Consider the following 15,502-nt stretch of genomic DNA (forward strand, 5'->3'; position numbering starts at 1 on the left):
GTAGCGCCAGAATGAATGAAGCGGCTGGGCCAAAGCCGAAAGGACGCTCAGTTGTGGAAGTAACTGGTGGCGAAAAGACAGTCCGATGCTGTAAACATTTTTATTCCATAGGAACCTGGAACGTCAGATCCATGAATCAAGGCAAGCTGGACGTGGTTAAACAAGAAATGAGAAGACTGAACATCGACATTTTAGGAATCAGTGAACTAAAATGGACAGGAATGGGTGAATTTAATTCAGATGACCATCAGGTATACTACTGTGGACAAGAATCTCGCAGAAGAAATGGAGTAGCATTCATAATCAATAAGAGAGTAGGAAAAGCAGTCTTGGGATACAATCCCCAAAATGACAGAATGATCTCAGTTCGAATCCAAGGCAAACCATTCAACATCACAGTGATCCAGGTCTATGCCCCAACCACTGCTGCTGAAGAGGATGAAGTTGATCAGTTCTATGAAGCCCTACAACACCTTCTAGAAGCAACGCCCAAAAATGATGTGCTTATCATCATGGGGGATTGGAATGCTAAAGTAGGAAGCCAAAAGATAACCGGGATAACAGGCAAGTTTGGCCTTGGAGTACAAAATGAAGCAGGGCACAGGCTGGTAGAATTTTGTCAAGACAATACAATGGTCATAGCAAACACTCTTTTCCAGCAACCTAAGAGACGACTCTACACATGGACATCACCAGACGGTCAACACAGAAATCAGATTGACTATGTGCTCTGCAGCCAAAGATGGAAAAGTTCTATCCAGTCAATAAAAACAAGACCAGGAGCTGATTGTGGTTCAGATCATGAGCTTCTTGTTGCAAAATTTAGGCTTAAATTGAAGAAAGTAGGGAAAAGCACTAGGCCACTCAGGTATGAACTAAATCATATCCCGGACGAATACACAGTGGAGGTGACAAATAGATTTAAGGAATTAGATCTGATAGACAGAGTGCCTGAAGAACTATGGACGGAGGTTCGCAACATTGTACAAGAGGTAGCAACTAAAACCATCCCAAAGAAAAAGAAATGCAAGAAATCAAAATGGCTGTCTGAGGAAGCTTTACAAATAGCTAAGGAGAGAAGGGAAGTGAAAGGCAAGGGAGAAAGAGAAAGATACACCCAATTGAATGCAGAATTCCAGAGAAAAGCTAGAAGAGATAAGAATGCCTTCTTAAATGAACAGTGCAAACAAATAGAAGAAAACAATAGAATGGGGAGGACCAGAGATCTTTTCAAGAAAATTGGAGATATGAAGAGAACGTTTCATGCAAAGATGGGTATGATAAGGGACCAAAATGGTAGGGACCTCACAGAAGCAGAAGAGATCAAACAAAGGTGGCAAAATTATACAGAAGAACTATACAAGAGCGAGCTTAACATCCCTGATGACCACAATGGGGTAGTTACTGACCTGGAGCCAGACATCCTGGAATGTGAAGTCAAATGGGCCTTAGGAAGTCTGAGCAACAATAAAGCTAGTGGTAGTGACAGCATTCCAGTTGAACTATTCAAAATCTTAAAGGACGATGCAGTAAAAGTGCTACACTCAATATGCCAGCAAATTTGGAAAACTCAACAATGGCCACAGGATTGGAAAAGGTCAGTTTACATTCCAATCCCAAAGAAGGGCAATGCCAAAGAATGTTCAAACTACCGCACCATCGCACTAATTTCTCATGCTAGCAAAGTTATGCTCAAAATCCTACAAGCTAGGCTCCAGCAATATGTGGACCGAGAACTTCCAGAAGTACAGGCAGGATTTCGAAGAGGCAGAGGAACTAGAGATCAAATTGCCAACATACGCTGGATCATGGAGAAAGCTAGGGAGTACCAGAAGAACGTCTACTTCTGCTTCATTGACTATGCTAAAGCCTTTGATTGTGTGGAGCACAACAAATTGTGGCAAGTTCTTAAAGAGATGGGAATACCAGAGCATCTTATTTGTCTCTTGAGAAATTTATATGCAGGTCAAGAAGCAACAGTGAGAACTGAACATGGAATCACTGACTGGTTCAAAATTGAGAAAGGAGTTCGGCAAGGCTGTATACTGTCGCCTTGCCTATTTAACTTGTATGCAGAGCACATCATGAGAAATGCGGGATTAGAGGAGTCACAAATTGGGATCAAGATTGCAGGGAGAAATATCAACAACCTCAGATATGCAGATGATACCACTCTAATGGCAGAAAGTGAAGAGGAACTAAAGAGCCTGTTGATGCGGGTGAAGGAGGAGAGTGCCAAAGTTGGCTTGAAACTCAACATCAAGAAAACAAAGATCATGGCATCCGGCCCTCTCAATTCCTGGCAAATAGAAGGGGAAGAAATGGAGATAGTGACAGATTTTATTTTCCTGGGCTCCAAGATCACTGCAGATGGGGACTGCAGCAAAGAAATTAAAAGACGCTTGCTCCTGGGGAGGAAAGCTATGGCAAATCTAGACAGCATCCTAAAAAGCAGAGACATCACCCTGCCAACAAAAGTGCGTTTAGTCAAGGCTATGGTCTTCCCAGTTGCAATGTATGGCTGCGAAAGTTGGACCATAAGGAAGGCCGAGCGTCAAAGAATTGAGGCTTTTGAACTCTGGTGCTGGAGAAGACTCTTGCGAGTCCCTTGGACTGCAAGGCGAACAAACCAGTCAGTCCTAGAGGAGATCAGCCCTGACTGCTCTTTAGAAGGCCAGATCCTGAAGATGAAACTCAAATATTTTGGCCACCTCATGAGAAGGAAGGACTCCCTGGAGAAGAGCCTAATGCTGGGAGAGATCGAGGGCAAAAGAAGAAGGGGACGACAGAGAATGAGGTGGATGGATGGAGTCACTGAAGCAGTAGGTGCAAACTTAAATGGACTCCGGGGAATGGTAGAGGACAGGAAGGCCTGGAGGATCATTGTCCATGGGGTCGCGATGGGTCGGACACGACTTCGCACATAACAACAACAAATTAATCACACAAAAATATGTAATTATATATTGTGAAATATTTATTTCTAATTACAAATAAATGAAATTTTGTCTTGAAGCATGGTGTAGCATGGGTAACAGTCTTAATATAACAACAGTAAACTACATTGTCACATTTTAAACATTATGGGTAAAAGGCCAACATCAGTGTGAGGTTTGAGCTTGCTTCTTTCTTACCAGATCAGAAATTCTCAGGGCAGTCTTTGCAAGAGCACAACAAGGCCAGGCCAACCAACCAACATCTGCAGGGCCCATGTCCCCCCTCCCCAGAAACCTACTAAGACTCCTGGACCTGTTTGAGTTACTACTGTCTAGGTTATACTGTTATACTGTTATGTTATACTGTTACCGGTTATATCAATTAATAATATGAATGTTATAGTTATTATATGTATGGTTTCATCTATAATTTCAGTTATATGTAAACCGCCCTGTGCCTTTGGGAAGGGCGGTATATAAATATGAATGAATGAATGAATGAATGAATGAATGAATGAATGAATGAATGAATGAATGAATAAATAAATAAATAAATAAGTTCATCCTGCTTAATATATCCTGAGGTTTCCAAATGTTCGTGCAGAATCTAATAGCCTGTTCATATTCTCAGAGAGGGAAAAGCATAATGAATAACAGAAAAAGGAGACATAATACCCCAAATTATAATACCACATTTAAAGACCTCTTACCAAAAACAGTACATCCACATTTAGACTCATTAAAGTAGTCATCCAGGAAGGTTTAGGTTTGGATTATATTTCCAAACCAGAGGCAGAATTCCTTTTGAAATCCGATTATAAAGTCTCACACTTTTACATTCTACCTAAAATTCATAAAAAGGTTACTCCAGTAGCAGGGAGACCTATTGTAGCACAGTGTTGCTCAGCTTTGGAACCATTAGCTAAATTTTTGGATTTTCATTTAAAGGCGTTATTACCAACTGACAGTAACAGTGTACTTAGGGATACCACACATTTTATTAACAGCATTAACACAGTGATGGTCCCACCAGGGTCTATTTTAATGACTTTGTATATTAACGCTCTTTACACTAACATCCCACACATGGAAGCAAGAACTGTGGTGGAGAGCTATCTTGAGTCTAGAGGGAACCAACCAACACATTTCCTTCTGGATTTGTTAGATATTATTTTGAAGAACAATTATTTTAGTTATGAGGATGATTTATATTTACAAATCAGGGGATTAGCTATGGGATCAGCAGTCGTGTCAGTCATTGCAAATATGTTTATGCTGGACTTTGAAAATAAACTATTATTTAACTCTGAGATTAACCCTTTTCCTGGATGGTATCTCTTTTTTAGTGATCAAGGACAAATATCAGTGATACGTTTGAGAGGTGGTTAAATGGATGCTTTAGGATGCTTTGGGCTGATCCTGCATTGAGCAGGGGGTTGGACTCGATGGCCTGTATGGCCCCTTCCAACTCTATGATTCTATGATCCTATGCTTCTATGAAATACCTTACATCTGACTATTAAATTTACTTTAGTACACAGTTTGGATAGTATACCCTTCTTAGATACCATGGTAAAGATCACTCAGGATCACAGATTGACTGTTTCATCATATAGGAAGGAGACAGACAGAAACCCCCTTCTGCACTATGAGTCATTCCACCCATGGCCATTAAAAAATAACTTACCAATAGGTAAATTTTTAAGACTCAAACATAATAATGCTGAATACTTTAATTACCGACAGGCATGCAGCTCATTGGAAAAAGATCTTAAGGCTAGAAGCTACGCAGCCATATACATTATAGCTGCCAAGAGCTGCGCAGACAATTAGGAAAGTCAGACACTATTAACATACAAGCAGCGTAGGATCTTCTAATAGGATCACCTGTGCTTTTGAGTTTTAGGATTATTCAAGGAAATTAAGCATATAATTATGAAACATTGGCATATAGTGGCTCATATTCTGGGGTGCAGTGAAAAACCTTTGATAACATGGAAAAGGGGTAGAAATATTAAATTACTAAGTTCGAGGGAGCAATGCAGTGACAGTTTACCGAAGGGGAATCACAAATGTGGTAATTGCACTATGTGCAAATATAGGTGACTATTATACACATTCTAATGATTTTTGTATAAATATAGGAGATTTCATCACATGTCAAATAAAAATGTAATTTACATGATACGATGAAAATGTATTCTGAATTATATAGGCATGACCACTAGACCACTTAAGAGCAAGATCATGGAACACAGATGTAAAATAAGGAACAATATCAGGGATTCTCCTGTTGCCAAGCATTGCATAGTGCAGAAGATTTTACATTCTTTGGACTAGTAACAAGGAAGAGAGATGCCATCATGGTGATCTCCATTCAACAAAGTTTATTACAGTGTGAATGCTTCTACATCTTTAACTGTAATACATTGGAGCCAAACAGATTAAATTTGGAATGGGACTTGTCATGCTTCCTGTGAATAATGACCTCCACCTGTTATATTGGATAGCTATAACTTTAGTGGTCACTGATGGTAGTTAGGTCTAGCAAAGCATGACCCCTAAGTAGGATGAGCAGAGAGCCCAAGTGATAACTAATATGGAGCAGTGAAAACATCATGAAGGTACATTTTGAAATCTAATCGCTGTAATATTAGATTGGAATTGAGTACAAGGTGCTCATTGGTGGATTTGTTATATTATTTATTATATCATTATCATCTTAACAGGATCACAATCACTGAGGAAGTTTGGGAAAACGGGATATAATTTACCTAGAAACCCATTTTGATTGTGATTTATTTCTGTTACGATTTTGGATGATTTACAAAGTTTTGAATCATTATAAAAAGAAGAAAGAAAAAGATCCATTATTGAGTTGGAATAGCCTGTACAATTCCTATTTTTCTGATTGCAAAAACAGTACAATGTCATGAGAGTCCCAATGCACATGACCAAGAATGGATTCTCCAGTAATACGCACCAAAGCAATCATTTTAATAGTTGTTAGACTCATAATTTATGTTGAATTGAAACAGAGGTGTTCTCGAGGAAACTACTGGGAATTGAAGCAGAGGTGTTCTCGCTAACACTGTGACACAGTTGAAGGTGAAAAGACCTGTCCTGGAGAAAAATAATGCTCCACTGGAGCCTCTGCGCCTGTGTGCGACTGCTGCCCCTGGCTTCCTCCTCAGAGATCTCTGTGGCTTCATGAGCTCCGAGGTGGCCGTGCCACACATCTGGCTGTAACAAAAACACATGCTGGAATATGCGCCTCGGCTTGGCTGCCTCAGAGCTAATAGAAGCTGCAGAGATCACTGAGGCGGTGTGCAGGAGGCCAAACTCCTAAACTCCTTAGGGCTCAGAGGGGGAAAGGCCTGAAAGTAGAGCCTTGCAGAGACCTCCCACCCACCGGTCCAGTGTGTCCTCCCTTCTTTCCCCTCCCATCTGCGTCGGCCCAGAGCTCATTGCTGTTTCTGCTGGTGCAATTGGTGCACCAGAGCGCCCACCCCCTGAGTGACTGGCTGCCCCAAGGAATATGCGGTATACAGGAGGCAGAAGCAACCAGTCACTGGGACACGGAAGGGGGGAAGGAGTGGCTGCCACCCTCCCCTTCATGCCCGTGAGAAGCCCCAGCTGACCCAGGAGGACAAGCAAGAGGCCCCGAGTGTCCCAGACCCAAATGTCTCTGCTGCAGCCCAGAGGCGAGGAGGTGCAGTGCCTGTGCTGGGAGGTCCTCTCTGCTTGCCCCTCCTGGTTGCACACCCTGTCTGTCTTGCTCTCTCTCGCTCTCTCTCTGGGCAGCTAGGAGGTAGGGTTGGCTCTGCTGAGGGGAAAGTGTCTGTGGCATCCGAGTGGGACAGCACTGGCAAGCTCCATGAAGTGACTTTTGGGCTGCGGGGAAGGCTGCTTGGTGCCCTTGGCTCAGACTGGCTCAGGTGATCCCTGGTGAAGAGGATGGGTGAGACTCAGCCGAGGGATGAGGCGAAGGGAATGAGGAGCCAGCCAGTAGCAGGCGAGGAGGCCCCGGAGGGAGAGGCACTCCCCATGGTTGCCTCCTCCCTGGATCTGAAGTTGCTTCCCATCCAGAGGGGAGGCTTGGGCTTCAGCTGGGCAATAATATTCTTCAACAGCAGTGGCAGCAACTCTGTGGGCAGAAGCACCAGGGGCTTATCGGAAGCAGGGTGGGTGGGTGATGCTGCTGCCGCTCCTGCTCGCCATGCCTCGGTGATCTCCAAGACTTCCATGAGCTCTGGGGTGGCCGAGCCATGGGGCATATTCCAGCACGTGTTTTTGTTGCAGCTCTGCCACCTCAGAGTTCATGAAGCTGCAGAGATCTCTGAGGCAACGGCGAGCTGGCCAGCACCTCTGCCACCGTCTGCTCACCATTGCCACCCTCTGCTGCCACTGCCCACCGCTGCCGCAGGGAGCAGTCTCGGCAAAATGCTGTATCAACCCCCCAGGGGTCGTGATCCCCGGGTTGAGAATTGCTGCCTTAGGGGAAGGTTACCTTGTTGGACCATTGATATTAGTGGACTCATTGCTGTGAAATATTAAATTGAATATAAAGATATGTCTTATAATATAAGTTATGGAGATTTGGTAGATGTTCTTTAACAAACTGCTTTTTTGATATTAAAATTATTTTATATAAAATGTATATATCTGTTTTCATATATAGGTTGCTTGCTGAAGACTAATTTTGTTTGTGTGTGTGTGTGTGTGTGTGTATAATGGTCTGCATGAAGACATTATATATTCTTACTTTGTTACAATTCACTGATGAAGTTAAAACAAAAACAAGGCTGTTGTACCTAGGAACTTGTTCTGCTTATATTTGCTTATAGTTTGAATAAAGTTTTTGCCATCGCCAGCTTGAAAACTGTCTTCTTCTGTCTACAAGGTTGGAGAAAGAGCATATTGCCCTCATCCTCACAGTGAATTAACTACCACCTGCATCATTTCAGTAACTTTGTCTGCTTGATATAAATACGGGCCATAAAATATGACAGACAGGATATGTCCCTGTATCCAGAGTTCTTGGAGAGAAGTGATAGACATACTTAAGGAAGCAAAGGATCTCCACAATGCCCTGTCACCTATCCCACAAAATGATAAATGGTAAGTAAAACCTTATGAGACACTAACTGCTTCCATTAAAAATATATATTTCTATTTTCTCCTCCATCCATCCCCAAACAGAAGGTGACATCATATTCTGGAAATTCATCTAAGTAAAAATTTGATGAGAAAATCCATTTAAATTAGCTCAGTTTCTCCCTGTCTGATTTATCTTTAGTCAGGAAAATCAAGATTTTGTATCCTTTAATTAGTGTGCTAATGAGTTTAATCAACTTATAGCTCTGCCAGGCAATTTAAAATGTCCCTTTGCTTTGTTTGGGAGAAAAATATTAAGGAAGCTACTTTTTCTGGGGGGATGTGAAATTTACATGCAGAATATATTGAAGATTTGAATTAAAATGTATTAATATGATTATCTTATCCTTCACGAGAATGTAGGTAATGGATACATTCTTAATAATCTTCGGCTTGGATGCCAAGCAGAATTGCCCTGAAAGTTTTCTTCTTTTATTTAGCAAGAAATCTCTAAAATAATTGAAAATGTCTCCAAATGAAATTCTTCCTTTAAGCTTCATCAGAAGTCCTCCCGTCCCGCCTGATAGAAAAGAATCCCTGAGAAGTCTTTGACTGTGTGCAACTCCTTGTTGCTCAGGGAAAATTATTTTGTCCTCTCATCTATCACATTAACTTGTAAATTGGTATTCTGTCAGCCCAGCGTACTGAAGGTTAGATGCAAATACTTGATCTGCAAATTTTTGTCTACAGGTTAAGGTGATTTTAGCTTTCCTTCTGAAAATGTATAGAGTGCCAATTAATCATTTATCTTGCAAAGCTTTTACAAAGGTTCTTGTGAGTCAAGTATTATTTCATCATATGTACAGCGGCCCTGTCAGAGTCTAATCTATAGAGCTGGTAACCCCTCCTGGCACAAATGTCTGAGTTTCATAGAATCATAGAATCATAGAATCATAGAGGTGGAAGGGGCCATACAGGCCATCTATGTCCAACCCCCTGCTCAACGCAGGATTAGCCCTAAGCATCCTAAAGCATCCAAGAAAAGTGTGTATCCAACCTTTGTTTGAAGACTGCCAGTGAGATGGAGCTCACCACCTCCTTAGGCAGCCTATTCCAGTGCTGAATTATAGAATCATAGAATCATAGAGTTGGAAGGGGCCATACAGGCCATCTAGTCCAACCCCCTGCTCAACGCAGGATCAGCCCTAAGCATCCTAAAGCATCAAAGAAAAGTGTGTATCCAACCTTTGCTTGAAGACTGCCAGTGAGACTTTCCAAAGTCTCTCTAGCCTATCTTACTGACAATAGCAAACAGCTCTCATCGTAGGTATTGCATGGCTGATTTATCAGTCCCCGATTTCAGTTTGCTACTTCTAGCTATCCTGTTTTAGTCCTTCCCAAACTTCTGTTTCAGACATCTGGCTGCCTATCCTAAGGAGTTTAGATTGACCTGGCCTGGAGGAACATTCTTCCAAGTGAGATCAGGGCCCTGTGGGATCTTGAATGATTCCCCAGGGCTACTGAAACAGGCCTGTTCTGCCATGCCTATGGTTGAGGCCCAAAGTAAGTAACATCTAACCAATGCCTCCCAACACATCAGCTAGGGTTGGGAAGATCCTCCGAACTTCCCTCTCCACCATTCACAATAACTACTAGATTGACAACTGAATTTGTTTTAATATATTTAACTTAATATTTATATTTTATTACTATATTTTACTTTTGTGTGATTTTATTGACGGAATCTGCTCTGAGTCACTTGAGAAAGGGTGGAAAATAAATATAATACATTAGACCACTGTTGACTCATCTCCTCTGCTTTTGTCTATGTTATCTACTGAGGAGAAGGGGGGATGGAGGGAAGTTTGTAATGGTCTGGAAAAAAGATCAGCTTAGCCTACCATTGACAGGTAGGCTATGGCTCTTCCCTTAGAGATTTGGGGTGATATGGGAACATTTCCTGTGGTTACTGGTTCAGTTTGTTATGTACCTTGACAATCAGGTCTTCTTAATGAACACTGTACTATTTCTGTTGTAACTGTCAGATATGATTGGGGGAAAGTAAAGAAGTGATCTTCACACCTCGTTATGTTCCTGTCGACATAACTAGAAGCATGATAGGAGGCACTATCATAACCCATCTTTTCCCCAGGGTCTTGTTTCTTATAAAATCTCCCACCCTACTTCATTCCTCCAACCAGCACTTCATTCCTCCAACCAGATCCTTAACTGCCTGACTGCATGGAATCTTACCCAGTCCTCAGCCAACCCCATAAATATATTATTTTTCTAAAGGCTATATGAAGTTATTATCTCTGCTGAAATATCTGCTTTCTATTCCTTGAAGTAAACTGAACTACAAACACTTCAACAGCTTTACTTCATGAGTAGCTGGAATGTTCATGAATATTCTTCATTATCATGCCAGATTTACTAATTGGTATTAGAGAGACCCTTATAGTCTGGTGTACTTAGGAATGGAAAGACTTGGGTTCAAATTCTCACTCATCCATGACACACATTGGGTAAACTTGGGCCAGCTATTGTATCTCTCAGCCTAGCCTCTTGACGGGTTTGCTCTGATAATAAAATGAGGAATAAGATAACTTCAAAGACTGCTTCAAGCTATTTGGAAGGTAGTATAAAGCTGAGAAAGACAGAGATATTATAGATCGGGGGTCATCAACCCCCGGTCTGTGGCCCGGTATCGGGCCGCGAAGGCCATGGTACCGGGCCGCAGGCAGCCACGCCTGCCTCCCCCCCCACAGTGAGAAGCTCACCAGGCCCGGCTAGCTTCTCGAGAGGGAGGGGAAGAGGCAGGCGTGGCCGCTGGCACACCAGTGATGCAGACACGTATGCGCGCAGTAACTGCGTCTCCGCGTTTGTGCGCAGCTGCCACGCGTTTGTGCGGTACCAGGGCCGTCGGCTCTCCCCTCACCCCCAGAGGCAGTCCCTGACCTCAGAAAGGTTGGGGACCGCTGTTATAGATGATCCCGTGCTTTCAATTTTAAATTATATGCACCTACCCTGGCTGGCACTTCCTCAAAAATTAGTGTGTACATTTATACAAATGGAAATGTATTTGAAATGTGTATGATATCCACTCACATAGCAGAACTGGGAAGCTGAATTTAAAACAGAAATCCCCAGTTTGCTCAGCCATGCAGCCATTTCTAGTTGTATGAATCGCTCCTTCATGCATGCTCAGATCAATCGGTTGCATTCTTGCTTTGGAGGGCAAAAATAAATCTTGTGAAGGAATGGCAACTGAGAACCAGTTTTCCTGCAGTCTTTGAATTGATGCGCTGACCAATCAGTGACAGACTACCACACTACATTAGCGTTAGAAGTTTAGAGAAGGGGAAGGAAGTTAATCTGGAAAAACAGCAACTTTTATACTTGCAATGCTGGGGCTTTTTGAGTGCTTTTCTCAAATGTAGCAAGTTATATTTTCTTGGATATCCCAGAGAAAAGTTAGTGTCACAGCAGATCTATCATAGACATTGCAGAGGGAAAATTTAAAGTGCTCAATAACAAAATGGAAATTGAATAACATGCAGAGGGTTTTTTTTTTTTAATTCAGTCTGACAAAGGATAGAAAGCCCAGTGCAGAAACCTGAAGCCTGAAGAATTCTCAAAGCCTGAAGAAGGCTGAAGAATGTTTCAGGGTTTCTCAATGGTAAAAAGTTGAGAAAGGCAGCCAGTATCTCCAGCTCAGACTCACCAGATGGGGGGAAGCATGAGATTAACTTATCCTACGGACCAATTACAACATCAATACAAGTTAATTGATTAGGGAATATGTTCTAAATGTGTAAGTTCCAGTCATTCGTTTTAAAAAATCTGTGCTGCAGAATAGCCTCCTCAATGTTGTGGCCATCTTGTCTCACAAAAGATCTTGAGGTATGGAGACAATATCTGAAAGTTCTGAAAACCCTACTGAAAACCATCATAACACTGGTAAGAGAAGGCTTATCTTCTTGTTTTTCCCCAAACATGACCAGTCCTCATAATTTCATCAGCATTATCAGATGCAAATATGAAAGGAAAAGAGATTAATGACAGGTGTTTTCAACACATAGACCTGCAAATGGTTGAGAAAATGGCACAGCAACCTCTTGATGTGTCTGCAAGAATGACAATGATTTAGTGATGCTTCTGTATCAAGCAGGTGTTTTCAAAAGGTGCTATAATATGCCTGTAGAAATCTAACCCATTTGAGAACAGGGATGAAATTTTATTTATGAAAACGGGGCAAGGGGTGGGGAATGGTCAACACTTATTTTCAAGTCATATTACATCAAAGCAATCTGTAAGGAAGATGCTACAATTTTTACCGAACAAGTAAAATAAATCTGTCAAGTCATCTGCTCAGAAGAGGACAGGAGCTTACATATGTTGAGAGAGTGAGAAAATACAGCAGGTATATTTCTCAGTAAAATAAGAGAAGGTCACCCCCAAACTAGCTTCATGCTATTATATCTGAAAGGCTGCAATCCTATGCATACTTATGAGGTTGCAAGACTGTTGAACTTCCTTGGGCTTAAAGGCTTTTCCTGATCAAAGGAAAAACCTAGTCATGGAATAGTAAAGCTCTATAGGAACATAACCATTTATGTCACCCTCAGCCTTATGGCATAAATAAATATCCTAACCAGATGCAGCTCTACCAGCATTTCCTGTACAAACCAATGGGTGCTTCTAGCATAGATCAACCATAGAATGTCACGCAGATGCAAATATGGTGCCACCCTGGTTAAATATCTGAAGCTAGGTTGCTTCCTCAGCTAGCAGAGGGAAATGCTTCCAAGAAAAATAGTGCAGTCCTGAACAAAATTACACCTATCTAAAATCCCTTTTACTTCAATGGACATAGAAGGGCATAACTCTTCTAAGGATTGCACTGAAAACTGCTGCTCTTAAGCAGCTCCCTCATCTGTTTTATGGTAGGGTTGTCACTGTTCCGTATACAATGCATAGCTAATATATCTGGTAATGAACTCTGTTGCCAATAAAGACACAACAGTGATTATATGAACATCCATTTGTGTCAGGAAAGGAGCTTAGTGTCTTCTCTTTCTTTTTAAATGACCAAACATAGTTGGTAAATATATTCCATATAAAACCTCCAGTGATTTAGTAGGAACAGTAATTGGATTTCCTGATTTTAAATAAGATAAGCTTGTATAATGGTGAGTTTGTAATTCTTAAATAGTGCTCAGTAACTGTACTGTATTTGTTTCAAGCTTTGTACTTGCTAAAATTTATGAACCTCGTCAATATCCTTTGGGGACGGAAGAAAAAAGGCCACCCTGTATGCAATGCCCCTTGCTTCACTTCCACTGCTTAATTGCCTGCAGTCATTGTTAGCATGCCAACTAGAATGACCTTTTAAGTAATTGAAACATTAGTGCAAGGCAGAAGATCAATGTTATTCTAATAAGCAACAGGAGTGGAGCATTATGTTGTATAAGCAAATGAAGTGAATTTAGCTTAGTTGACTGTCTACTGAATTCTTATCCCATTGATCAGCAATTTACTGGCTCATTTCTCGATATTAGTGGAATAGTTTTACACCCCAACTTGTATTGAATTGTTTTTCTCTTGTGGAACACTAGAAACAGATAAGAGCAATTGCTCAAATTTTAACTTGATAGCTGCCAATTGCCCATTTTAATTAAAAATGGTGATAGGCTTTATTGACCTTCCCTAATGCACTGTATGAGATAAATCTTTTGTTCTTAGCCACGGCTATTCTGGACCTAAGCATTTCATGTATAAGTGCAATGGCATCACTTTTAGAACTTTTTAGCGGCAGGTCAGCAGCATTATAAAGAGCTGTTTAAGACTTATATGAAAGAATTGTCAAAGGATTCCATGGTCGGAGTCAACTGGCTGTTGTGGGGATGCTGGGCTAGATGGCCTTGGTCTGGCTGTTTTAGGCCCTGATGTTTTGCCAGTAACTGTGTCTGGCAACTTCAGAGGTAAAACATGGCAAGATGGGATCTCTCTGTGCCAAAGTGTGGAGAGTGTGACCAGTTGCTGGGCAGTTTCTTTACTTCTGAGGAGGAGGGTCACAATACATTCCTTTCCAAGATAGAAACATGTCCCAGAATACCCACAGTAGCCACTTGAATGAAACTGTATAATGAGATAATACTAGGGCTTTATTTGTGAAGATATTTACCAGAATTGAATACCAGCAACTTTTTAGGGTTTCCCGAGGTCTTGAGGCTCATGTTCTGGCTCATCCCACTCAGCCAGAGAAAGAGCAGACCTTCAAGAACAGTATAGTTGGGATATGTGTAGGGAGGGGAGAGTTGGTGGAAACTGACACAACCTTATGTGGGGGAACTTTTTTTTTTTGGCAAGAGAGCATGGGATAGAATGCTGCTGTTCTGAAGGAGCCCTTCTACAAGAAGAAGGGCATGTTTGGATCCAACCCAATATACATTTCAAAATGCTATAGATCTGAACATATTTTCAGTTCTTTGCACTGGCCAAACAGGTGGATGACTATTTCAAGTAGATGAGGATTTATTTTACTACCCTACAATGAATTAAGAAAATTATACACCAACAGAGAATTCTCCTTTTACACTAAGTCCATTGCAAGAGCAAAGATGGCCAGCACCTGTTGTGATCTTGGAATGAGAGGACAGAGAAACTGCAACGATGATGTTTAACTTCCCTGGTTACCTGGGTTCACTTCTTACAGTACAGCTTCCAACTGGGAGCTGTCAACATTAAGTGGGGCATGGAAATAAACAGCACATGATGCAAAAGGCTTCCTGCATCAGGAGAAGTTCCATGTGCTGAAGGAAAGCACTGTCATTAGCAGAATGGATCTGTGAGATCTCATCCACTGTGGCGTGGCTTAGAGAGCTTCATCATCTGGATGTCTTCTTGGAGACTACTACATTCAATTCTGAATTCAGTTCAGTGTACTCTTTTTGCCTAATGAATTCCTGAATGATTGGGGACTTTCAAAACATCCATCTAATTCTTAGGGGCTGCAAATAGGTGGGTTTTTTTGTTTGTTTTGTTTTAAGAAGAAGCATAAATTGAATGCAACCGATTGATCTGGTCATGGCTGGAAACACTTTATCATCTACTGAATCATGAGTTGACACAGGCATAGAGCTTTAACCCCGTTTCTTTTGTATTGTCTGGTGCACAGAAGTCAGCAGTTCACAAGCAAAATAGGGGGGAAATTTGCCTAAGTTGTGCTTCTGTACACTGAGAGAAAGTGGTTTATAGAGACATATCTGAAGTGCTTAATATGGGGTTCTTTGCATGATCAGTTATTCTGGAAACTGCTGGAATTTTTGGATCATGGCTTGATTCTTGAGGCCTATCCCTACTTGGGTAATAAATTCTTTATGTGCAGAAGGTCCCAGGTTCAGTCAATGGTACCTCTAGGTAAAAATGAGCAGTAGTAGTGGATATACAAGACCTCTGCTTCAGAC

The 15,502-nt window shown here is 41.5% G+C and overlaps 1 protein-coding gene across 3 annotated transcripts in view; it reads left to right on the forward strand.

The window, feature by feature from the left end:
- Window positions 1-15,502, forward strand: part of LOC143843933 (uncharacterized) — an 81,926-nt gene that overhangs the window by 16,140 nt on the left and 50,284 nt on the right. For all 3 annotated transcript variants that reach the window (XR_013233780.1, XR_013233791.1, XM_077350827.1), the window contains exon 3: window positions 7,840-8,057. Coding sequence is in view for 1 of the 3 variants with exons in the window: in XM_077350827.1 (XP_077206942.1) it covers window positions 7,942-8,057 (116 nt within the window). In the remaining 2 variants the exon portion in view is untranslated. The remainder of the gene's footprint in view (window positions 1-7,839; window positions 8,058-15,502) is intronic.

The sequence above is a fragment of the Paroedura picta genome, chromosome 1 (assembly GCF_049243985.1).
Source record: "Paroedura picta isolate Pp20150507F chromosome 1, Ppicta_v3.0, whole genome shotgun sequence".
Lineage (NCBI taxonomy): Eukaryota > Metazoa > Chordata > Lepidosauria > Squamata > Gekkonidae > Paroedura > Paroedura picta.